The sequence below is a fragment of the Bombina bombina genome, chromosome 1 (genome assembly GCF_027579735.1).
Source record: "Bombina bombina isolate aBomBom1 chromosome 1, aBomBom1.pri, whole genome shotgun sequence".
Taxonomy (NCBI): domain Eukaryota; kingdom Metazoa; phylum Chordata; class Amphibia; order Anura; family Bombinatoridae; genus Bombina; species Bombina bombina.
In genome coordinates this window covers 592,892,538-592,917,606 of record NC_069499.1, presented here as the reverse complement: position 1 = coordinate 592,917,606, position 25,069 = coordinate 592,892,538, and the positions used below count along the sequence as shown (strand labels likewise).

Here is a 25,069-nt window from a genome sequence, read left to right as displayed (position 1 = left end):
TTTGAGAAGTTTATCCCTGGATAAAAGTTAATTTAGGAAATTCTGAAAGTATTTTTAAAAAATCATCCTTGAGCCCCCTCTTCTTAATGTACAGATCTACATACAGAAGCCGTACAAGCAGCTTTGGCCAAATACAAAGAAAGGAAAATGCCCATGCCCTCCAAGAGACGTTCTACCCTGGTTCAGACTTCTGTAGACACCTACACACCCCCTGGTAACTAGAGCGCTTTAAATATCTGCCAGCCTTTTGGGAAGAGTAAAGTCATACCTCTATTGTTTTGCATGTTTTTCCTTTTTTTTTTTTTTTTTTTTTTTAAATAAATAATAATTTCCAGTTCTTCATCTTCCTAACACCCAATTTTCCACTCTTCATAGGCTGCTGTTCTTCTTCTTTTTCTTTTTTCTTTTTTTTTAAATTTATTTATTTCTATTTATTTTTTCTCAAATTTTTTTACTTCCATATCATTGCTTTCATTGTGATTTGGCTATCGTGGTTATTTTGCTCACAGACACCTCGTCAGCCTCGGAGGATGAGGGCTCATTATTTCGTCAGGGATGCATGACATCCACTCCGCTCCAAGGTCATTACAACGTGGAGCCCTACATTAACAGGGTAACCCAGGGCTCCTCCACCTCCTCATCTGCATCCTCCACCTCATCTCACCCAGGAGCCAAGTCTGCTGCCTCCAACAGCTGCCCAGTCATTGCAGCTGCTACCATGCTGGCAGACCTCATGACAAATGCCCAGATAGGTCAGTACCAGGGAGTGTACTAACAGACATTACGGCGCTATGCCTGAATGCCTGCTGGCACACATGCTAGTAATTCCCTAATGTTCTTCCATCATAACATAGTGTTATATTGTGATGCTATATGTGAAAGAGTTGATTATACCATGCTAATATGATAAGAAATTTCTGGTTGGATTCAACATATTAAGCTCAACTGTTTGTTTTATTTGTTCTAAGAGTTGTATGTTTTTCTTTTCTTTATTTCTTTTTCTTTTTTTTTCTCCATGATAATCAGGGAGTGTTTCTGCTCCACCAGACGTGACAACAGGGCTCCTGGGACACAGTCATCATGAACGGCCTCAGGTGGCATCTGTGCGTGGTGTTCCACGGGGGCTCAACAGTAGCATCCTGGAGACTGCAAATGGTGTGTGGGTATGAGAAGCTGCTCTGGGCTGATAGAGGGATGCCCTACCATGTTGTAAACCTGTTTTTCTCCCACATTTTTTAGGCGTGCCTGTGAACAGCAGAGTATCTTCCAAAATCCAGCAACTCCTTAATACTCTCAAGAGACCAAAACGCCCACCTCTAAGAGAGTTCTTTGTGGATGATTTTGAGGAGCTCTTGGAAAGTAGGTGACATGGAGTTCAGTGCCACTCATTATGTTAGATTGTATTATTCACACTTTCTCACCTGGCTTTTTTTTTAATTTTGCAGTCCAGCAGCCAGATCCCAACCAGCCAAAGCCAGAGGGAATGGAAAGTAGTTTGCTCAAAGGGGAACCTTTGGTTTCTAACTGGCCCCATTCTCTGCTGAGTGCACTACATCGATGGGGTACCACACAGCCAAAAACTCCATGTCTCACATCTATGGACACCACTGGGAAAGCAGTGTATACACTCACCTATGGTAAAAGATATGATCTAATTAGTACATTGGCGTAAAGTGTAGTATCTAGTAAAAAGCGTTAATGTGTGTAAAAGAAGAAATTATTTTTAGGGATTTGAATAGAATAGATGGAGTTCAGAAAGGATGTTCAGAGTCATGACCAAGAATAGTGTTTGAGGGTCATGTCAATTGGGGGGGTTAATACCACTCTGTTATGGAGGATCTTATTGTGACACTGTTTGTCAGGCCTGTGTGTTATCAGGACTTTGTATTGTGGCATTTTAATCAGTTGGAATTATTTGATCGATCAACGACCCGTCCAGTAGTTTGTAGTAAAGTAGGGTACAATTAACTTGTTTGTATTATATTATTACAAGAAGAATTATTAACATGGTGTACTTTACCCCGGGATTCCTGATTTTATTTCTTGTTCCAGGCAAACTATGGAGTCGTAGCATTAAACTGGCTTACACCCTTTTGAACAGACTAACCAGCAAAAATGAACCACTTCTAAAACCAGGAGACAGGGTATTTTTTTTTTTTTTTTTTAAGGTTGTGAGTTTTTTGAGTTGTATGGAAAAAGTGGTATATTGAGCTCTGTGAGTTGGTTGTATTTGGGGTTCATCACAGTGGCACTGAGTATGCATTGTTTGTGTGTTGGCACGACAAGTACTGCATTTTGGGGCTTGTTCTGTTAGCAATTGAATGCAGTCCTTGTTGCCATGGGAGCTCTCTGATGGTATTAAAGTTGGACATGGAAGCCATCATTGTACTGGGAGCATATGATTGAATGGAGATCATTAGAGCACTGTGTGGGAAGTGTTCTAAAACGTGCTAAGTGTGGACTAATGTGTATGAGTGTTTGTAACTTTAAACAGAATGAGCTACTTCTTAAACTGTATTAACAAAGAGGTGATCTCTAAAACCTACTTGTGAACAAGGTGACGTAATGGGCACATTGCAAGCAGCACCTTTGGGAATGTGGGGCATGGTTGGTTTCTGAGTCTTGATATGGTAAATGGTGACTGATGCATGCAAGAAGTATGTGTGAGTGCATTTGACTGTTAGATGTGGATTAGAGGACTCATTGTGTTGTTTTTTTGCAGGTGGCTCTTGTGTTTCCTAATAGTGACCCTGTGATGTTCATGGTAGCATTTTATGGTTGTCTTCTTTCTGACCTGATTCCTGTGCCAATAGAGGTGCCTTTGACCAGGAAGGTAAAAACCCACTGATGGCTTTTCTGAGTTAATGACACACTAGCTGATCTCTTCTGAAGGATGCTGGTACCTATCAGATTGGCTTCATTCACACTTGTATTCTTTTTCAGGATGCTGGTAGCCAGCAGATTGGCTTCCTTCTGGGAAGTTGTGGTGTGTCACTTGCTCTCACTACAGATGCCTGTCAAAAGGGACTGCCTAAGGCACAGAGTGGTGAGGTTGTTACATTTAAAGGTGAGCATTACCTCCGTATTATCTGTGTGTCCAAGTGGATGGCATTGCTCAGTGTATACACTGTAGTGTTCTCCCCAGGATCTTTTTAGTTGGTGCATTACCCAGCTGATTTTAATGACCACTTAGCCGAAATTTTAGCCAATATTAACCTAAAATTAGCTAAAAATAAAAGTTGTTATTGTTTATTACACAAATGTATCATTAAAGTGATATTAAATCCTAGAGTTTGTGATACACTAGGATTTACAAGTGCAACAAATAAAGGGGACATAAAGTTATGAAGTATAAAATACTTTATGCTGAAAGTTCCTTTATTTGTCTGCACCGTTTGCTTCGCTGGGCACCTCAGCCCGCCCACGGCAGAATACTATTTTGCAGTGAGGTGATCTTAAACAATAGCGTGCTAGCTATCCGGCATAATGCCAGCTGGCGCCCACAGCTATTGGCTAAGAGGTGGAAACATCACCTCATTGAAAAAATAGCGTTCTGCCGCAGGTAGCCTGAGGCGCTCAGTGCAGCAAACGCTGCAGACAAATAAAGGAACTTTCAGCAAGAAGTAATTTTATACTTCATGACTGAAAGTCCCCTTTATTTGTTTCACTGGTAATTCCTAGCACTTCACAAATGCTAGGATTTCCGATTACTTTAAATATATGTTATATTATACAATTATTTTGTGCTTTGGATAACAGAAACTTTTATAATACAGTATTAGAAAATATTACTCCCCCCACCCGGCTACTTTATCGTGTCACCCGGATGGCAAAGTTTTCTGTGGAGAACACTGCACTGTGGTAGACTTTGTACATAACCAAGATAAAAAATGTTGATGATAATACAAATTGACTCTCTGCCCCTGTAAGATTCTATGGCATAAGATTGCTGTCAAAAAGGCAAACGTGTGTGATTCTTTATTATTGTACATAAATACTGACATACAAATACATATCTACATTTTCAAATGCAATATTTTTTTTTGGAAATACAAGTTTGTTTTAGAATACAAATCTTTAATTTCAAATACAATTCTTTTTTTTGGAATAACACTTGTTTTTTTGGAAATAAAATAAAAAAAATAATTTTGGAAGTACAATATTTTTTTGGGGAATTACAATTCCAGTATGTGTCAAAAATAAATCTAGTTTCCATTTTGCTAAAAGACTTGTGATGTCACAACATTAACTTCAGTATGTGCCTGGGAAGTAGCTGCTCTTTTGCTTTCAATTAAATGTGGATAAAAGGCCGACAATCCCAGAACATCAACATCTCAGGTAAACTTTTTAAACATTTATCAGTAACATACAACATGGCTTAACGTGCCAGAAGTGATTATTCTCGTTTGCATAACACTATACAGAGGATTATTGATATTGTTGTTTTAATTACAGTTTTTATGGTAGCAGCAAAAGCTCACTGTTGCATGTTGTGTTCTTTAATCATATGTTTTACCATACAACATTATTTAACATACCCAAAGTGCTTATTCTGCCTTGTTTTATACAACTATGTTCTAAGGAATATTTATGTTGATGATTTAATAAAAGGGACAGTCAACACCAGGATTTTTGTTGTTTAAAAAGAAAGATAATCCCTTTATAACCCATTCCCCAGTTTTGCAAAACCAACACTGTTATATTAATATACTTTTTACTTCTGTGACTAACTTGTATCTAAGCATCTTCTGACCGCCCCTAATCACATGACTTTTAGTTATCTATTGACTTGCATTTTAGCCAATTAGTGCAGTGTCTGCCACTAGCCACGAGCGTGATCACAATGCTATCTATATGGCCTACATGAGCTTGCTCTCCCCTGCTGTGAAAAGCAAATAAAATAGAGGCGGCCTTCAAGGGCTTAGAAATTATCATATGTGCTTTCCTAGGTTTGCTTTCAACTAGAATACCAAGAGAACACAGCAAAATTGTTGATAAAAGTAAATTGGAAAGTTGTTTAAAATTACATGCCCTATTTGAAAAATGCAAGGTTTTTTTTTGGACTTCTTAGCTTATATCTTTATTTAAAGTGACATCATTATCATTTAATTCCTTATAAATTAAACTAAAACCATATTCTACTTCATTATTTATTTAGCTTTTGTAAAAAAACAACAACAACAAAAAATAACAAAAAAACTTGACGACGATGTTTAGAACTTAAAGACCCTGCTCTGATCAACCAGCAGCTTTAATTGTACATGCAGCAGTTCTACTGTGTGTTTAACCCCTTTGCAGGGTCGGAAGCTGTAAAATGACATGCGCTAACAGATAATAAAACTCAACAGAGAATAATCACTTCTGGCACGTTAAGCCATGCTGTATGTTACTGATAAATGTTAAAAAGTTTACCTGAGATGTTGATGTTCTGGGATGGTCAGCCTTTACTCCACATTTAGGGCTAGATTACAAGTGCGGTAGTTTGTGCCCGTGCTTGCTTGATAACTCTGCTAAAATAAGCTTTTTGCGCACGCAAAAATCTGAACTGAATACCACGACCGTGTTAACGTACTTCTTCATAGACTGGAGTGCGAAAAGTGGGAATAAAACCTAAAACTATCAAGTTGCACAAACTCGACCGCGTTTCCTCAAGTGTGCTAACCCGACATGAAATATGAATATTTTACATTCCAGTGTTCTTCACATAGAAGACTTCCTATTTATTCTTAAATACATATTTCTATATACGTAAAATATACATCTATACTTTTTATTGCAATTTTTTTTTTTTTTTATTAGTGTTGTTATGAGTGTAACTGTATTTTTAAATATAATTTTGATGTGTTTTGTTCAACTTTTTAGTCAAGGGTAACAGTTAACCAGAGCTCTGAAGACACACTATTCCGACGTGCGATAAATTCAATTGTGCTCAATTGATTGCGTTTACTTTCAACCTGTTATATGTGCGCTACTTCCGATGCGTGCAAAGAGCCGCGATAAACCCTCTTTTTGCTTGTGCACAACAGCGTGCCACTTATAATTTAGCTCTTAATTGAAAGCACAAGAGCAGCTATTTCCCAGGCAAACTACTGAAGTGAATGCTGGGACATCACAAGTCCTTTAGCAAAATGGGATCTAGATTTATTTTTGACACGTCCTGGAAGTGTGATTAAAAAAAAAAGAATTGTATTTCCAAAAGAAAAAAATCGTATTGTATTTCCAAAAAGCAAGATTGTATTTCCCCAAAAAAATTGTATTTGGAAATTTAGAATTGGTTTCGTATGTCACAATTTATGTACAATGATAAAAAAATCACACACGCTTGCCTTTTTGACAATCTTATTCCATAGATTCCTGATTTTTTGTACATTTTTTTAATTTTTTTTTGTGCTTTAAGGTTGGCCCCGTCTAGCATGGTTTGTTATTGATGGAAAGCACTTAATGAAACCCCCTAAAGACTGGTACCCACTTATCAGAGAGGCTAGCAATGACACTGCTTACATTGAGGTAATAATGGAACCCTTAATATGTTATCCCATTATCCATCTTTCTACCCTTATTTCTTCAAAACCATAATTTCCCTTCATCTTTTTCCTCAGTATAAGACCAGCAAGGAGGGCAGCATGATGGGTGTCACAGTGTCCCATTCTGCTATGCTGGCACATTGCCAGGCTCTGACACAGGCGTGTGGCTACTCGGAAGGTATGTCTGAATGACCATGATGTGGTGCGAACAAAATGCTTGCTTGCTAGTATTTCATTGTTGATAGGTTTGTTAGACACTGTATGACATAAAAAGTAGTGGTAGTAAATAAAATAAGTGGTATATGTAAGATATGCAACAGATAGCCAATCTTAATTTTGCATCTTTTCTAAGCATAAAACTTATAAATAAATGTATTATAAACATATTCTAGTTATTACTGCATTGCTTTGTTTTGTGTTTTTGTACATATTTCTTTCTACTTAAATACACATTCCACGATTCTCCTATCATTTTTGTAAAAATAGTATTTTACCAGTTTGTTTCTGAACCTGAACTTTACTTCAATGTGTGACTTTTTTTTTCTGGTATTCCTCTTTCTCCCTAAAATAGTTAATTGCTTAGATCAAATAACCTATCTAATGTTCCAAGTTTTACTTGCACTAATATTCTATAAATGACTATTACATGTGATAACTTTATTTGATCTTTGTTTTGTAAGGTGGTGAGAGTCCACAAGTCCATTTCTTCTGGGATTCAATTCCTGGCCACTACAAGGAGGCAAATATTCCCAAAAACTCTGAGTACTTAATCCCTCCCACCTCTCTGATTAACCAGTCTTATCTTTGCCTGCCAGGATGAACGTGAAGAATTAAGGTGCTCCATATTCTTCCTTGAGAAGTCCTCAGATTGATTTGAGGCTCAGAGAGGTGCTACTGGAAAAGAGTGGGCATTGCAGTATAGGGTAGTGAGACAATTACTCTCTGTGAATAAGTTAGTCAGAAGCCTACCACAGGTGTTGTGGGGACTGGTCCCTTAACCTCCTCCTGTTGGGTCGTCAAGATACTCCTTACAGTGATCCTCTGTTGTGACATGCACATCATTGGATGGGCTCTCTACTAGAAAGAGTCATTCTGCAGCGGGTAAGCACAGTAGAGTGGTTGCAGTTCAGGAAAGAACATTCTTACACTTTACACTCACATAGCCCACCAGTTTTGCAGTGTCTGTTATCTCTTTCCTTTTATTCTCTGATGTTTTATGTAAAGATCCCTGAATTATTTGTTCTACATATAGTTCAGAATTTATACTATGGTGTATAAAATTGTATTATATTACGTTTATCTTTATGTGTTGAATTTCTGCTATGGAGCATACTGGAACTTTCCCCAACATAGATCCTTTAGAGGGTAAATCTACTGATTTTGTAATTCAGTTTAAATGTGTTTTGTGCAAGCTTGTTACTATTGTACCCTTAAAGGGACATGAAACCAAAAATTTTCTTTCATGATTCAGATAGAAAATCCAATTTTAAACACCTTCCCAATTTACTTCTATTATCTAATTTGCTTAATTGTTTAGATAGCCTTTGTTGAAGAAATAGCAATGCACATGTGTCAGCCAATCACACAAGGTATTTATGTGCAGCCACCAATCAGCAGCTACTAAGATATGCTTTTCAGGAAAAAATATCAAGAGAATGAAGCAAATTAGATAATAGAAGTAAAATAGAAAGTTGTTTAAAATTGTATTCTCTATCTGAATCATGAAAGAAAACATTTGGGTTTAAAGGGGCAGTCTAGTCAAAATTAAACTTTCATGATTCAGATAGGGCATGTAATTTTAAACAACTTTCCAATTTACTTCTATTAGCTAATGTGCTCAGTTCTTTAGATATCCTTTGTTGAAGAAATAGCAATGCACATGTGTGAGCCAATCACACAAGGCCTCTATGTGCAGCAACCAATCAGCAGCTACTGAGCATATCTAGATATGCTTTTCAGCAAGTGATATCAAGAGAATGAAGCAAATGAGATAATAGAAGTAAATTAGAAAGTTGTTTAAAATGACATGCTCTTTGTAAATCACGAAAGAAAAAAATTGGGTTTCATGTCCCTTTAATGTCCCTTTAACACAACTTTGCAATTCTTGTATGGATCACATGACACATGCTAATCAATCTAATGCTGCTCTTGTCTCTAAATTGGTCTGTCCTCCCTCTGTTTGCTCTTTACAAGGCAGTTCTTCAAATTTTGCTCCAAGCTTTAATAAAGATTTTTCTTTCCTATGGCATGGAGAGTCCACGAAACATTCTAATTACTAGTGTGATATTCACTACTTGCCAGCAGGAGGAGGTAAATAGCACCCCAGCAGAGCTGTTAAGTATCACTTCCCTTACCCATAACCCTCAGTCATTTTCTTTGCCTTGATCACGTCACGGGAGGATGGCGAAGAGACGTTTTTGTTTGGAGCAATTTATTGCTTCATATAAATAAACTTAATTTGGCATTTACATTTTTTTGTTAATTGTGAACTGATACCCAATTATGGACACTGAAGTTGATTAATTTGAAAAATGCTTATTGTGTTTGGAGGCTAAGATAATTCCTCCTGTACAGTTTTGCTCTTCATGTTTAAATAAAACTTTAAAGTTTAAAGTTAAGATGTCTCCCTGAGCCTCCTGTCTCTCAGGATAGTGTTATCCTAGTTACGCCTCAGCATTCCCTCTCAAGCTTCCCAAGCTTCACATGCAGTGCCCTACGGTTCCTCTCAACCTCCTGGGGGTGTTTTTTACCTTGGGATTTTGCTGCACAGATTACTTCTGCTGTTTCTGCAGCTTTATCAGGTTTTCCAAAGGTTTCTGGTAAATAAAAGAGGAAATCTAAATATATTGATGTTACTAAGGCTGACTCCACTAAAGCTGCGTTAGTCAGTTTGTCTCAATTATCTGATGAGGATGATTCTTCAGTGGCTTCTGAGGAGGAATTGTCAGATTCTGATACTGTGGTGACAAATTCTGCAGATTCAGAGGAAATTAATTTCAGATTTTTTAAGTTAGAACACTGAGTTCTTTTGAAGGCGGTTCTTGCTACTTTGGATTCTCTGCAACAGATGTGGATTCTTCCAAAGAGGTCTAGTAATCTTATTAGGGTATATGATGTACCCTCATCTGTGGAAGTATTTCCAGTTTCAGACCATATGGCAAATATTATTACTCAGGAATGGGATAAACCAGGGACTCCTTTTTCCCCGTCCCCTGTTTTTAAAAAGATGTTTCCTGTTGCTGACTCTATTTGTGACTCGTGGCGCACAGTGCCGAAGGTACAGTCAGCTATCTCTACTCTGGCTAAGAGAACTACTATTCCTATTGAAGATAGGCCACAAGTCAGGTTAGTCCATTTAATAAGATCCAGAAATCTGATCAAACTGTCACACCAGAGTAGAGGTTGCTGCAGTACAGGCTATACTGACAGCTGGACTCCATAACTGAGCGATATCTTTACCTTTTAGCAATTTCTCATACCAACAATCTTTTGTTGTTCCTTAGATAACATGGTTGGAGAATCAATGTTCCAAAGAGTCCTCTGTCTCCTCAGACCAGAGTTTCTTACCTGGGAGTCGTCATATACTCAATATCAATGAAACTATCGGGTATGGCAGTTAGGGGAGGAGCTATATTGCAGCTCTGCTGTGGGTGAACTCTTGCAACTTCCTGTTGGGAAGGAGAATATCCCATAAGTAATGGATGATCCGTGGACTGGATACACTACAAGAGAAATAAATTTATCAGGTAAGCATAAATTATGTTTTAACAGATCAGAGTTAACTAAAGTTACAGACAACTTGTGCAAAACTTCAGTCAATTTCCAACCCTATGGTAGCTCTATGTTTAGAAGTGCTAGGTCTGATGATTGCTGATACGTCCAACTTAAACAATAATCACAATAGCAAGTCTCTCCGCTTGGGGAGCAGTATTGAGGTTCCAGGAAAGAGCAGGGTCTTTGGTCTCCTCAGGTGGCAAAGTTACCAAATGTATTCGAGCTTCAGGGCTCTTCAGAGTTGGCTTCTGCTAAAGGGGGGAGTCTTATTTTGATTTTCAGTAAGACAATTTCACAGTGTTGGCATTTATCAGTTATTAAGAGGGAACACTCAGTTCTCTAGTGATGAAGGAGGTTTCTCAAATTCTCAATTGGACATAAAAAAAATTCTTCATCATTTCTGTGATTCATATTCCAGGCATGAACAACTAAGAAGGGGATTATCTCAGTCGCCAATGTATTCATCGAGGGGAATAGTCTGTTCATTTAGATGTCTTGAAGCAGATAGTAAAGAAGTGAGGTCTTAAAAAGATAGACCTGATGGCTTCTTGTTTAAACAACAAGCTTCCCAGATATTTTTCAAGATCCAGGTATACTCAGGTAACATTTCTAGAATCTCTAGCAGCTCCTTGGTCTTGTAGGCTGGCATACATATTTCTTCCAAAAGTTCTGCTTCCAAGAGTGATAGCTTAAATCAAGCAGAAGCTATAATCAGTAATTCTTATTGTGCACCAGCTTGAACTCACAGAACTTGGTTTGCAAATCTAGTACAGATGTCCAGCTTTCCTCCTTTGTCTCTTCATCTACGGCACTACTTTTTAGGATTCATTTTATTATCAAGATCTCGAGTTTCTCAACTTGACGACTTGGAGATTAATAGCATAATTTTAAAACAGCAAGGTTATTCTGATACTGTTTCAAATCACATACTATAGGACAGGAAACCTTTCATGACAACGATCTATCACAAATATGGTGTGAAAATCAAAGTTTTAATTGGAATTTGTTCATGATTCCAAGAATTCTTTAGTTAGATAAGGGCATGTCTGCTAGCTATTTGAAAAGGTCAAGTTTCAGCTCTTTTGGGTTTATACCACAGAGAAATGCTCAGCTTCCTGACATTCAGAGTTTTTGGTCAGGCTTTAGATCAGGTTAAAACTAGTCATTAAGCCAATTTCACCCCCTTGGACGTTTATTTAGTTTTACAGGTTTCTTCATTTAAACCTATGCATGGTTTAGACATTCAGCTTCTGTCTTGGAAAGTCCTGTTTCTTTTTTTTTAACAATTTCCTTTATCAGAAGTTTATAAATTGTCTGCCCTTTCTTACGAGCCCCCTTATCTGATTTTTCCATCAAAATAAAGCTGTTTTAAGAACAAGAAGGGAGTTTCTTCAGACAACATCAATAAGGAAATTGTAGTCCCCTCTCTTTGTCCGAATCCTAAAAATTCTAAAGAACAGTTTCTACATAATTTGGCTGTAGCTTTAAAATTTTATCTACAGGCTACAACAAATTTTAGATAAGCCTCTAATTTGTTAAAGGGACAGTATACTATAAAATTGTTTATCCCTTAATGTGTTTTCAATTACTTTTTTACCAGCTGCAGAGTATAAAATGTATGAGATTTGCATTTTAATGTTTATTTGTGTAAATGAATTGGCTGATTTTGTGTTTTGAAGCCACAACCTAATAAAATGGGTTGAGCTTGTAGGTATAATCAGATCTCATTACTTTATCACATCGTTTACATATACCTGCTTCTTTATCTTATATCTGTCCATAAACCAATCACCAGTACTTGGAGAGAACAATGGGAAATTAACATTGTATTACCTTATCTCTTCTATAACCCACTGGGAGTGTAATTTCTTCTACTGGCTGTGTTAACACAGTGGCCTTGAAGCCAAAAACTTTCAGGATGGGTGGGGATACCATAGGCTAAATACACTCCAGCAGGTAAAGTTGATCATTGGGAACACATTAAAGGGGAGACATTGTTTGAGTAAACTGTCCCTTTAATTAATTTCTCTGGCCACGCAATTGCCAACATGCCACGGTTGTTAGTTTGGCTTCTTGGTTAAAGCTTTTAATTCACAAGGCTTACTTGAAGGGGGGATGTATCCCCCAAAGTGCATTACTGCTCACTCTACCAGATCAGTTTCCACTTCCTGGGTATTTTGATGCATTTGCTTCTTTGGAAGTGGCTTTTAGAAGCAAAGTTCTCCAGGCAGCGGTGTCTGGAAATTAGACGTTTGCCTTTTTAAAAAAATGTTTTATCCTACCCTAATTACTCGTGGACTCCACTGCTTGGGTATTAATTCCCAGAAGTAATGGTCTTGTGGCCTCTCACGATGTTAGAAAAGAAAACAACATTTATTCTTATCTGATAAATTAATATTTTTCATGGGGGTGAGAGTCTACGAGGCTCGCCCCCCCTTTAATTGATTTGTTTTAAATTATTTTCTGGTGGCAGTTCTAGTTTGCACACCACTTTCCTTTTCTACCTTTCTATTTCACCTTGCTTGACTATACATACAACTGGTTTGTCAGAGAGGTGGGAGGGATTGAGTACTCTTGGAGTTTTTGGGAATCTTTGTCTCCTCTTAGTGGCCAGGAGTTGAATCATTACCAGAAGTAATGGACCCGTAGACTCTCATCACCTCAAAAGAAATACATTTATCAGGCAAGCATATATTTTGTTTTTTAATGCTTGTGCACTACATTTTCCTGTGCATGTGCACATACCATAGAGGAAACAGTGTCCCTCATTTCTCCATCATTATACGCACATTGCTGTTGGGGAGGGGGAGAAATACTACACAGAAGTAATTTACAATCTTAAAAGGACATGAAGCCCTCAATTTTTCTTTCATGAATCAGACAGAGCATGTCATTTTAAAAAATGTTTACAATTTATTTCTATTTTCACATTTACATTTGTTCTCATGCTATTCTTTGTTGAAGCGAATACCTAGGTAGATAGCATGCATGTGTCTGTAGAACTATATAGCAGCAGTTTTGCAAGAATGCTTTTGATCACTAGATGGCAGCTATATTTGCACAGTTTAAAATTATTATAAACATTCTTGCAAACCTGCTGCCATATTGTGCTACAAGATCATGCACTCTCCCAAGCCTACCTACCCACTTTTCAGCAAAGGATATCATGAAAACAAAGTAAATTCGATAACACAAGTAAATTGGAAAGTTTTTGTTTTTAAATTGTACATTCAACAACATCACAGACCACCAACCATCTAGGTTTGATGTTTTTTAAAATGGAAAAACTGAGGATCAATGAACTTAAGGCATGGTATGAAATAATATACCTTGACAAATATATAAAACATCAAATCATACCAAGAGGGTTACGTATGAAGAAGTTTCCAACTGCAGAAAGGGATGAGGAAGATTTCATGCTTGAGTGGAATGCTACACTTACAGAGTGTTCTCTAAAATTGATGTCACAGTTGTTAAAACAAAAACACAAGAAAAGAAATAAGAGTCTCGAGGAAATAAAAGATCTGCAAGTCCAACTTAAAGAGTACACACAAGACCCAAACTATATGGAGTATGATTAACAACTTGGCAAAGAACTAAAGGAATTAGAAAATGAACTGATCACTCGTAAGAATAATAAGTTTGCGAGGGATGAAAAAGATTATTCTCTGAAAGTAGTATATAGCTGGACTCAAGCATTCAGGACATCATAGACACCAAGAAAAAAAGAAGAGGGACATCAGTCCAAGGGTAAAAGCCATAAACGTGGCCAACAACAACTACAACAAAAAAGACAAAACTAATAACCAAAATAAAAATCATAAGAAGAACCGCAGCAAACAAGGAGGAAATCAAGCTCCAAAAAAAGTCAGTTTCTCAGAACCAAATATCTCAGGTCCACACTCAGCATCTACCCCTATAACAAGATCATTAGACTCCACTACCTTTGCAGTAAGTGATATAGCAGATGACACAAATACAGATGAGGAGTCAAAAAACGACAAGGCAGAAGGAGGTCACGATCCAGCACAAGACAAAGAAGAAATGACAAACCGATACCAACTGGTTTTGAGGAACAAGAATGAGAACAAGAAAAAATACGGACTGTAATTAACTTGTCTAGCTATGAGCTTGAAGAATCAGAAATTAGCCTATTAAAGAAAGGCTTAGGCTTTTCACCATCTTCTGACTTTAACCTCTTTGATACAATAGTGGACGTTAATAACTTTTTGAGAAAAATTGTCCTGAAAAAACATTTTTTTGGTAAAAATGATGAAGAATGTCCTCAATTAGAGGAAAATGAGGTCCACAATGCATTAAATCCATGTAACTCTATAAATAATAGTTTAAGGTTTACAGACCTGTGTTCTAGAAATTCATTATTAGAACTTCAATCAGAGTCAACAAGAGAGATTGAAGATTGGCAAAAACACAAAAAAATTAATAGTCTATTAAAAAACAAAAGCAAATTTTACCCAGTTAATACTAGAGACAAGGTTATTGAGCTCTTTCAAGAGAAAATCTATAAAGATCTAATAGACCTAAAAAATAACTCTATGACAAAAGGAAGTAGTCACAAAAATAGTAATCTGACTAAAAAAGAAAGGCAGGCTTTGGATAAACTCATGTCTAACAAACAAATCACTATTACACAAGCGGATAAGGGTGGTTCCATAATAGTTCAGAATAAACTAGATTACTATTTAGAAGCACAGAGACAAATGATGAACTAACATATAAGAGATTAAAATATGATCCTACAGAAACTGTAAAACAGAAATTGATACATCTAGTTGATGAGGGTATTCATCTGGGCATTTTGGATGAAGACCTGGGTGAATACTTACTACAAGAGCATACAGTAGTACCTAATTTCAGACTAGTACCTAAGATTCACAAAGACGCACTCAGACCCCCTGGTAGACCAATAGTCTCGGGGGTGGGGTCCCTAATAGAACATCTAGGTGAATGGGTTGATAATCTTTTACAGCCCTGTGTTATCCAACTACCTGGTCACTTAAGAGACACAACACATTTGTTAACAAAAATTAAAGAAGAAAAATGGGAGGAGGATCAATGCTGGCTCACTATAGACGTCGGTTCCTTGTACTCATGTATTCCACATGTGTTGGGCTTAAAGGCAGTGAGATACGTTTTGGGCATTTACAGCACATACCCAGAGGGATTGATTGATTACATTATAGAAGTACTTAACTTCTTATTAACCAACAATTTCTTTCAGTTTGATGGAATATATTACCTGCAACAATGTGGGACAGCGATGGGGGTAAAATTTGCCCCCCTCGTATGCAAACATGTTCCTAGGGTGGTTTGAATCAAGGTATATTTTTTCTACTCGGAATCCATTTTTAGAGAATATCGTTATGTACACCAGATACATTGATGATTTGTTGGTTATATGGAAGGGTGAGAAAGAAATAGCTCAAGACTTCATTACCTATTTGAAAAACAATGATTACAATCTTAATTTTACCTGGGAGTATAATAAAGAAACGATTAAATATCTTGATATAAGCCTATCAGGTGAGATAGCAACTAAAAGGATAGATACAGAATTGTATAGGAAAGAGATAACTGGTAACACTATCCTACGTGCAGATTCATGCCACCCTAATCACATTAAGGAAGGAATTCCAAAAAGCCAATTTATACGCATTAGAAGAAATTGTTCTACAACAGAAGCGTATGATAAACATTCAGAGGAGCTATTGTCAAGATTAGTGGACAGAGGTTATGAAAAGAGTAAGTTGCGACAAATCCAGTCTGAAATAAGACTGATAAATAGAAAAAAGCTACTCAATCCCAAAAAAGGAAGAAAATCTTACCTTAGAAACACATCTAAGAAACAAAAAGGCATTAACTTTATCACAACATACAGTAAACAGTTCAGCAAAATTACAAACATAGTAAAGAATAACTTAAATATACTACAAACAGATAATAATTTGAATAACATAGTGCAGGAAGGCTGTAGATACATAGCCAGAAGATCACCAACAATAGGTGATAAACTAATTGAGTATGTCTACACAGGGACTAAAAACATGAAGACTAAAGAAAATTGGCTAGATAAAAAAGGCTGCTTCAAGTGTGGACACAATCCATGTCTCACTTGTGCCTATGTAAAGACAGGAGAAACATTCATGTCTACAAACACACAAAAGCAATATAAAATTAGATATTGTTTAGATTGCACTTCTAGATATATAGTTTATCTTATTACATGCTCATTATGTGAAAAACATTATGTGGGCTGTTCGAGCCGCATGCTAAAAGATAGGACTAGGGAACATCTCAACGATATACAAGCAGACCAACCAAAAACAAGAGTAGGAAAACATTTTGCAACACATCCAAATCCTACAAGAGCATTTCAGATACAAGCAATAGACTATATAAACATCTTACCTAGGGGAGGTAATAGATTTAGAAATGTATTATTTAAAGAGACTAAATGGATATTTTTCTTGCAAACAAAGGAGCCCAATTGCATAAATGCTAGTTGGGATGTTGACCTATTTTTGGGTTAAAAAATTATCAAAAAATTGCTATTAAAAAATTATTGTGATAGACTATGGTTATCACTATAGAAGGAAAATTTCACTAAAAAGCTAAATTTGACAGCTTGGTCCTTAGCCTTAGTCTCGAATCCCTTATTTGTATAAATGTTGTAGCATTTTCCCCTTTCTTTTGCACATCTCAGAATCTTCCTTTGATTGGTAATCAGCTTCTTCTTCTTACAAGTAGTGTATTTTTCATACAAGCAATGTATTTCTCTTATGGGCAACATATTTTTATTTTGAGAAAAAAACATTCCCCCTTTTTTGCTTTACCAACAGCTCATTGGTCCCCAGCAGAGCAGATTTTGTGGTTTTATTTATTCCGTTTTTTATTTATAATCTCTTTTTTCTTATTTTTCTCTTTTTTTAGTATAGGATCCAACATTGCAACAGGGAATATAAAATGTGTATTAAAACCTATGTAGCTCCAAACACGATTTGTTTTATACTGCTAGAACATAGTTTTTATTTATATACACAATCATTACACTGTTGCAATAGTTAAGTCAATAGAATCTGATAGAATACTCTCCCTAGCAACAGCTGATGATATTTCCTGATATAATTAATGATTGGTTGTGAGGATCAGAGTATAGCCCACAGCGGGCAAGATATTTACATTCTACCTAGCAACAGATGAGTATTATGTAAGAACATAGAATGACAGGTTAGAATTGTAGATAGGATCAGACTGCTTTCTGATTGGAAGCGGCAAGAAGAGAAGGAAGTTTAAAAAGTTGGCGGTCTTATTTACAAGTTAGTCACTATTGAGAAAGCTACGGCGAAACGCGTCTAGTGACGCCCCTTCAGGAGTCAGAGGTATTTAGTACTTTGTTTGTTAAAGTCAGCAAGAATTCTTCTCCAGGTCTGTACAATTATATACTTTTACACAAGTTTTTGCAAATAAAAGCTAAGTTTTATACGAACATAACTGGAAAAGTGAAGAATTTCTTTATTTTGAAACCTGTCACAGTTACTATTTTTTGCTACAAGTATTTGACTACAAGTGTTTGTTTATATATACTTTGTGACCACTTGCGGTATAACAACTCACACAGGTTTCATACTGTCAACCTTTTATTGTTTAAATGTACTTTTTCGCCCACATCTTTTTACATTAATTTTTAAATTGTACATTCTATCTAATTAGTGATAAACAATTTTGTGTTTCATCTCCCTTTAAGTTGTCCATAACCAAATGTCTCGTAAATAAACAATCTGTTTCATAAATCTGAACGGTTGCATTTGTTTATGTTCCTACAGCAGAAACATTAACCAACGTTTTGGACTTTAAGCGTGATGCTGGTCTTTGGCATGGAGTACTAACAGTGAGTCCTGGTTGTCTATACTTGGTGTTTTGCACCCATAAAACATTATATGATTGGTTACCGTGTGGATGTGGGGTTTACAGTGTTTAGAGCAGAGCTGTTCAACGTAAGGCCGGGGGTCTACATTACAGCTCTGCCCTCAGTCACTACTCATTCCTGCACCTGTACTACTCTGTAGCACAATGGACTCTCCTACCCTACAAATGATTTATTATTTGTGCATTGTGTCAATCTAACAAATACATAGATAATAAAAATCTATGCAGATTTTTTTCACATATTTTAGTAAATAAAAATTAATAGATTGTCTAAAATGTATTTAACGACCACAGCTGAAATTATGGCCACCTGTATGAAAAGGTCAGATAATCCTGGTTTAGAATACAGAATGCTAGAACCCAGGTGATCACAAAATAGCCACCTTTTTTAGAAACCAGAAGTTAAAGGTCAAAATTCACTGGTGAAAAAAAAAATGAAAAAAAAAAAAATAGAAAAATAAAATAATTAATAAGGCAAAGTGACCCACATTTGTAAATTTGGTTGTTTTTAGCCAAATATATACTAACTACTTCCTGTAAGTCACGTCTTATTTTTGATGAAACACAACTTTAATCCCAAATGTACACTTCATCTTCTTCTACAGACCGTTCTGAACCGAATGCATGTCGTTGCTATTCCTTATGCACTAATGAAGGTGAATCCTCTCTCCTGGATTCAGAAGGTCAGCGCCTACAAAGGTAGAGCCCTTTATCAGCACATTGGAATCTGAAATACACATGTGATATGATTTATCTCTTGTGAGTTTCAGATATTGCGCTTGTGTGCTTAACGTCTGTTACCTGCTGCAGTTTGCTCTATCTTTCATTATTTGCAATGTTATTTCTCCTTTTTGCCCATGAGGTGAACCAAAATATAAGTTATTTTATGCCAGAACAGATAGCTGTTCATGCACTGATTTACTTACAGCAAGCTTATGTACACATGATTATTTCACATAGCTCAGATTTATACACCTAATAATATAGATGCTCTTTTTTATGACTTTATTCTTTGCCTCTCTGTACAGCCCGCGTTGCTCTGGTTAAATCACGGGATATGCATTGGTCCCTTCTGGCACAGCGTGATCAACGGGATGTGAGTCTTAGTTCTCTGCGGATGCTTATTGTAGCTGATGGAGCTAATCCATGTGAGTCAGACTACTATCTATCATTTAGTCTGTACTGTGAAGTCCTTTCAGGGACCAGCAGAGGATAATTCTGGAGTGTAACAGGGTCTCTTCCTACAGGGTCCATTTCTTCATGTGATGCTTTTCTCAATGTCTTCCAATCACGGGGGCTGCGGCCTGAAGTAATTTCTCCCTGTGCCAGCTCCTCTGAGGCACTAACGGTGTCTATGCGCAGGTGAGTCTTACAAGTGAATTACGTGTTGTGTAGTTGTTATTCCTGTCTCACATGCCCCACTACACTACACTCAACTCATTCTTGTTTTCTCATGTGTTTTTTTTTATTCTCTAGGGTCCTTGCGCTCTTCTTTTCTTCCTAAATATAGAGTTAACAGCTGCATTCATTACTTTTGGGAAATAAGAACCTGGCCACCAGGAGGAGGCAAAGACACCCCAGCCAAAGGCTTAAATACTCCTCCCACTTCCCTCATCCCCCAGTCATTCTTTGCCTTTCGTTCCCGGAGGTTGGCAGAGAAGTGTCAGAAGTTGTTTTGTCTCTTATGGAGGGTAGTACTCTTCGACATGAGATAGGAGTTTTATGTAATCCTATCAGTCTCTCAGTGAGAGCCTGGATGAAAGTTAGAGTCCAGAGATGCAGGGAGAGTCTTTCTGCAAAACCCTCCAGACCCATATTAACAGCTCCACAAGCAATCAGCGTTGTCGATCTTCGCTTCGCTGCCTGCTTTTTTTCTCTCAAGTCCATGGCGGAGGCACTGCTACTATTCGTCACACTTAAAAGGATGTGATCCTGTTCCACGGTGTTGATTCCGGTAAGATAGTTTCATTTTACTTCATCAGAATGTATTAATGTTTCCCGTAAGGAACTATCTTGCGGGACTTATTAAGTATATTTATAGTGCATCAGTGAGGCTCCTTGGTATCTTGGAATCGAGGGTTAATATGTCCTGAGGGGGATTATTGAACAGGGTTTTTTTTAATCATGTTTGTTATGTGATTTAATCTGCTTATGTGCAGTGTTAACTGGGCTCTTGACTTTACCTTGACCTTATGGTTGGGCAAGCTTTTTTTTGGACTGTACGGTTCACCTTGTGACTGGAGGTGTTTACGTTCTGGTCTTCCATTTCCGCATTCCTGACCGTGTGGCGACTGAAAATGACAGGTTCTGTCCTCCAACAGGAAAGTTCCCTACCGCTCCCTACTGCTACATATGTGGGTAACCCAGATTATGTTTATCCCTCCTCGGAGGTTGCAGTTCGGTTTCGCTTTCACATTTACATATTTTTGGCGATTATGCGTCTGCAAAGTCCAGACATTTATTTGCGTTTGTGCTTGTGCCCGATCGCCCCGGGTCTACCGAACTTGGGTGAGCCTATACAGTTCCCTGCAGGTGTAGCTGTTCCTGAGTGTTGTGCCTTTCGTTACAATATAGCGCATCTTCGCGTTTTACTCAGACACATTTTTTAGTTATTGGAGGATCCTATCCTTAATGTATACGGGAATCCGCAGTATTCTACTTCGAATGGCTCACCTCATTAGACATGAGGGGATGACGTAATTTCCAAATTATCTGCTTATTGAGATCTTTCCCAGTTTGTTTGTTGGAAGATCAGGGTTCCGTTTGGCTGGTCCTGCGGGTCTGCCTGTTTTCCTCCTGGGGTTAAGCCTTATATTTTCTTTTATCCGGTTAGGATGTCTTTAAATTTCGATTATGTGTTTCCTTCATGAACTTCTGGGATCGATTCTCTCTGGTTGCTTCTTCAGAAGCTTGTTAAGGGACACGTTAGTTCTAGGTTTGTCTGTTTTACCTTCCCCTCTGAGGGAATATTTAGTCAAATTGACAGTTATGACCCAAGCTGCGGCTGGTCCTGCTGGGATTCAGATCTTCTGTCCTGTGGCTTGTTCAGACACATGGTGCCTGTTCTGCTTATATTATTATTTGTGTGTCTTCTTGTTTTTCTTTACAAGTTCAGCTGAACACTCTAAAAGGAGCCGTATGACTGGAAGGATTGTGTCAGTCCTTATTCAGCACTCAATCTGGTGACCAGGTCAGCGGAGTTCCTCTGCGTCACTTTCTTTGCTCCAATTTCCTCGGGGCCTAGAGTTCTTCTCTCTGGGAAGGATTGGGGGCTTAGCGCCTCCTTACCGCTATTTGAGCGGTTTGGCCTTCTGAGGATCTGGAATGTCCTTCGACTTGTTCCTGCTGTGGTCCTCTTCTTGAGACATTGTGGACTTCATCCGTTCCTTGGGTTCCTTAGGAGGACCTGGTTCCCTTCAGGAGTTGGTTCCTTTCTAGAGACATGGGCAGTGTGGTCTCCTTGAGCTCTGTTAAGGGTTTCTCCTCTGATTTTGGAGGTGATGTGGAGGCTAGCCTTTGCTCGAGTGACTTTGTCCTCGAGGTATCCCCTTGCTCTTTGTCATAGGTGGCTGTTGTGGCTAGGGCTCTAGTGACCTTGTTTCGGGCTTTGCTTCCTTAGCGCCTTGAAGCATTGGACTCTGGCAAGGGGTGGTCTCGTCTCCTGGTCGGGACTTGCAAGTTTTTCTTGTTGTCCATTTTGCTGTGGGACCACTGCAGCTATGGCACCTTGTTTGTGTGCTAGCCAGTTAGATCTTCAGGGGGTTCCTTCCTGGTCAGTGCGTTGGAGTTTTGTTCTCTCGGTTCTGTGTCCTGAGGGCAGGTGCTCTGGCCTTCTGGCCCCCCTTTATCTTGGGGGGGCTTATATCCTTCCTTCGGAAGTGTGGTCCCTATTTTGGGGCTTCTCCTGGCTTCAGGAGGTTAGGACAGACGGGTTAACCTATTTTGGAGAGAGGTACGCTCTCTGGGTTGTTCTGTCCATTTGGAGAGTTGCTGGCTTTGCCTTGAGTCTATGTTGGGCCTTTAGCTAGACCTTTAGGTCTAAGGCCTTGTCGACGGTCTTCATGTGGTGTTTCGGGTTGGCACCCGAGCACCATTGTAATGGCTGTGCCATTTTTTTTATGCTCGTTTGAGTCTGGGGTTTTTCTGGTACCCTGGTTTCAGACCTGCCGATGCTTGGGCTGGCCCGACTGGAGGTAGGTCCTGAGATCCGTTGTTCTCTCGGATCTTGGGGGCGCATTGTTCCTTGTTGAGGTTCTGGGCTCTCCCTTTCTTTCAAGACCTATGTGTAGGCCTGGCATTTTTGGTTGCCTAAGGTGTGCCTTCTGTAATGGAGATTTAGCACTCTACATTTTGTTAGCCGCTTCTAGCAAGCTTTTCTTCTGTGTCATGCAGAGGATCGCTGCCTCTTCTTGACTCAGGTGTTTACCTCGTCTAGGTCTGCTACATGTAATTTGCCAGAACTCCTCGGGGTTCTGAGTTCGGATGATGTTTGGTATCTGTTTTCAGTTGTTCCTAGGCGCTGGTTGACTTGCTGCCTGGCAAGTGAAGGGTTGATTTCTGAAACCAGCTACGGCTGTTTGTGCCTTGACCGAGTGCTAGCTAGCTGTTCCAATCCTTGCAGGATGTTGGGAGAACTTTTTTCTGTTCTGCTTCCGGTTCTAAACCTTGTGGTTCTATTTGGATTGGACGTTGCCTCCCCTTGTTGTCAGGACCCTTTTAGGTCTTGCGAGCTTGGTTTCATTGGGGTTTTTTCCTTTTATGGAGTTTGGGGTACCTTCGGTTCCCATTTGGCTCTTTCGTGCCTTATTGCTTTGGGAGTTTTGGCGGGGGTTCACTTCGCTAGTAAAGGGTGTGTGGTGGGGGACCGACTGTTGGGCGACATTGTCTTCCGGAGGACTGTTGGCTCAGTTGTGTCTGATGTTGCGGTCTCTTCCTAGGTTTCCGGGCTATCTGCTGGTCGGTGTCCTTTTTCCTTTCTGTTTTTTCTCGGCTTCGGACGAAGTAGGTTATTTTTTTTTTGTTGGGTAGTGGTTTCAGGCCTGGTGCCCTCAGAATGGGCCGCCTATTGTACCCTCCCGTTTTGGCATTCAGTGTCCTCTATAGCTTGGGTATTGTTTTCCCAAAAGTAATGAATGCAGCTGTGGACTCTATCCATTTAGGAAGAAAAACATAAATTATGCTTACCTGATAATTTTCTTTTCTTCTGCTGGAAAGAGTCCACAGCTCCCCACCCGCCTTTTTTTAATGTGGGGCGTCTTTGTTTTTTATTCTTCTGGCACCTTTTCACCCAGATATTTCTTCTACTGTTCCTTGTTTTTCGGCAGAATGACTGGGGGATGAGGGAAGTGGGAGGAGTATTTAAACCTTTGGCTGGGGTGTCTTTGCCTCCTCCTGGTGGCCAGGTTTTTATTTCCCAAAAGTAATAAATGCAGCTGTGGACTCTTTTCATCGGAAGAAAAGAAAATGATCAGGAAGGCATAGTTTATTTATTTATTTCCTGTTCTAGACCATTATGCTTATTCTCTCCTTTTCTAAATCAACATTTTCCACTTTCCTGTGCTAGCTCTTAGACTATTGTCTAATTGTCAGGCAGATCTACTTACCCTTAAGTAGGTTTCTAGGCCAATTTCCATCTTTCCTTACATTTTTTTGGCTCCTACATTATCTGTGCTAGATTATACGACTGACACCTTCTGCCTTAGATCCTAGGACTCACTTCCTTTGTGTTCTAGATGACTCCCTTATTCCTTGTACTGTACTGCCTTGTCTGTTTTTGTTTTTTTTCTGAAATGGACTCCTTGACACCAATCCACCTGTCCTAGATAGTCTGTCTCGTCCCTATTTTTCTACATTATATAGTTTTAGATCTCCTCTTGTGCCCTTTCTAACTGCCCTCTTCAATCTAGATCCTCTTGGTCCCTTTTCCTGTGCAAGATATTCAGATGACCTCCTCCTTGACTAGTGTGTTCTCTCCTAACATGGGCTAGATATTTGTTGATCTGACTAGTAGATGGATCTTCATTCAAACCCTTACCCTCTTCTTTTCCTGTGTTATATCTTGAGCCTACCCATTCCTGATTTACTTTCTATCACTATCCCCTGTACTTTGCCTGTTTTGTGTGTTTGGTTCTTGTGTCCTTTTAATTGACTGTTGACCATTGATTGCCTCTCATGCAGTCAGACTGTGTAGTTCTCTATTCACCTCTCAGTGCTTTCTTTTTATATTCTACTATTTTCTTTTGTAGACCGCCAGATCTAGGAGGTTTGCCTGCAGGAAAGGCTGTCTTGTCCATGAATGGGCTTAGTTATGGGGTAATTCGACCAGACACTGAGGAAAAATTGTCTTCCCTGACGCTGCAAGATGTGGGTCAGGTGATGCCTGGTGGTAAGAGAACTCAGTAAACTAATAATGTTACTACACAACATTAAATTCATCCAGTGAAGCAAAGGGACAGTATACTTTATTGTTTAAAAAGATAGATAATCCCTTTATTACGCATTCCCCAGTTTTGCATAACCAACTCGGTTATAATAATACTTTTTTCTTTCCTATGGCATAGAGAGTCCACGCCGTAATTCCAATTACTAGTGGGATATTCAACTCCTGGCCAGCAGGAGGAGGCAAAGAGCACCTCAGCAAAGCTGTTAAGTGTAACTTCCCTTACCCATAATCCCCAGTCGTTCTCTTTGCCTCTGTCAATGGATGATGTGCGAAGTTGGTGTCTGAAGATTTTTTTATCCTTTTATGGGTACTTTTCCCTGCAAGCTGGCATTGGGGTCTAGCTGTGTCCACGTCAATCTCTTTAGTAAGAGTAGTGGTGGCT

General features: G+C 38.6%; 1 protein-coding gene across 1 annotated transcript in view; it reads left to right on the top strand.

Moving 5' to 3' along the window:
- Positions 1-25,069, top strand: part of DIP2A (disco interacting protein 2 homolog A) — a 311,461-nt gene that overhangs the window by 81,106 nt on the left and 205,286 nt on the right. Inside the window, exons 4-18 of the mRNA XM_053698887.1 lie at positions 95-214; positions 510-752; positions 1,027-1,155; positions 1,240-1,359; positions 1,446-1,637; positions 2,053-2,144; positions 2,723-2,833; positions 2,944-3,067; positions 6,398-6,507; positions 6,600-6,702; positions 18,143-18,207; positions 18,851-18,944; positions 19,274-19,393; positions 19,493-19,607; positions 24,491-24,630. Coding sequence (XP_053554862.1) covers positions 95-214; positions 510-752; positions 1,027-1,155; positions 1,240-1,359; positions 1,446-1,637; positions 2,053-2,144; positions 2,723-2,833; positions 2,944-3,067; positions 6,398-6,507; positions 6,600-6,702; positions 18,143-18,207; positions 18,851-18,944; positions 19,274-19,393; positions 19,493-19,607; positions 24,491-24,630 — 1,878 coding nt within the window. The remainder of the gene's footprint in view (positions 1-94; positions 215-509; positions 753-1,026; positions 1,156-1,239; positions 1,360-1,445; positions 1,638-2,052; positions 2,145-2,722; positions 2,834-2,943; positions 3,068-6,397; positions 6,508-6,599; positions 6,703-18,142; positions 18,208-18,850; positions 18,945-19,273; positions 19,394-19,492; positions 19,608-24,490; positions 24,631-25,069) is intronic.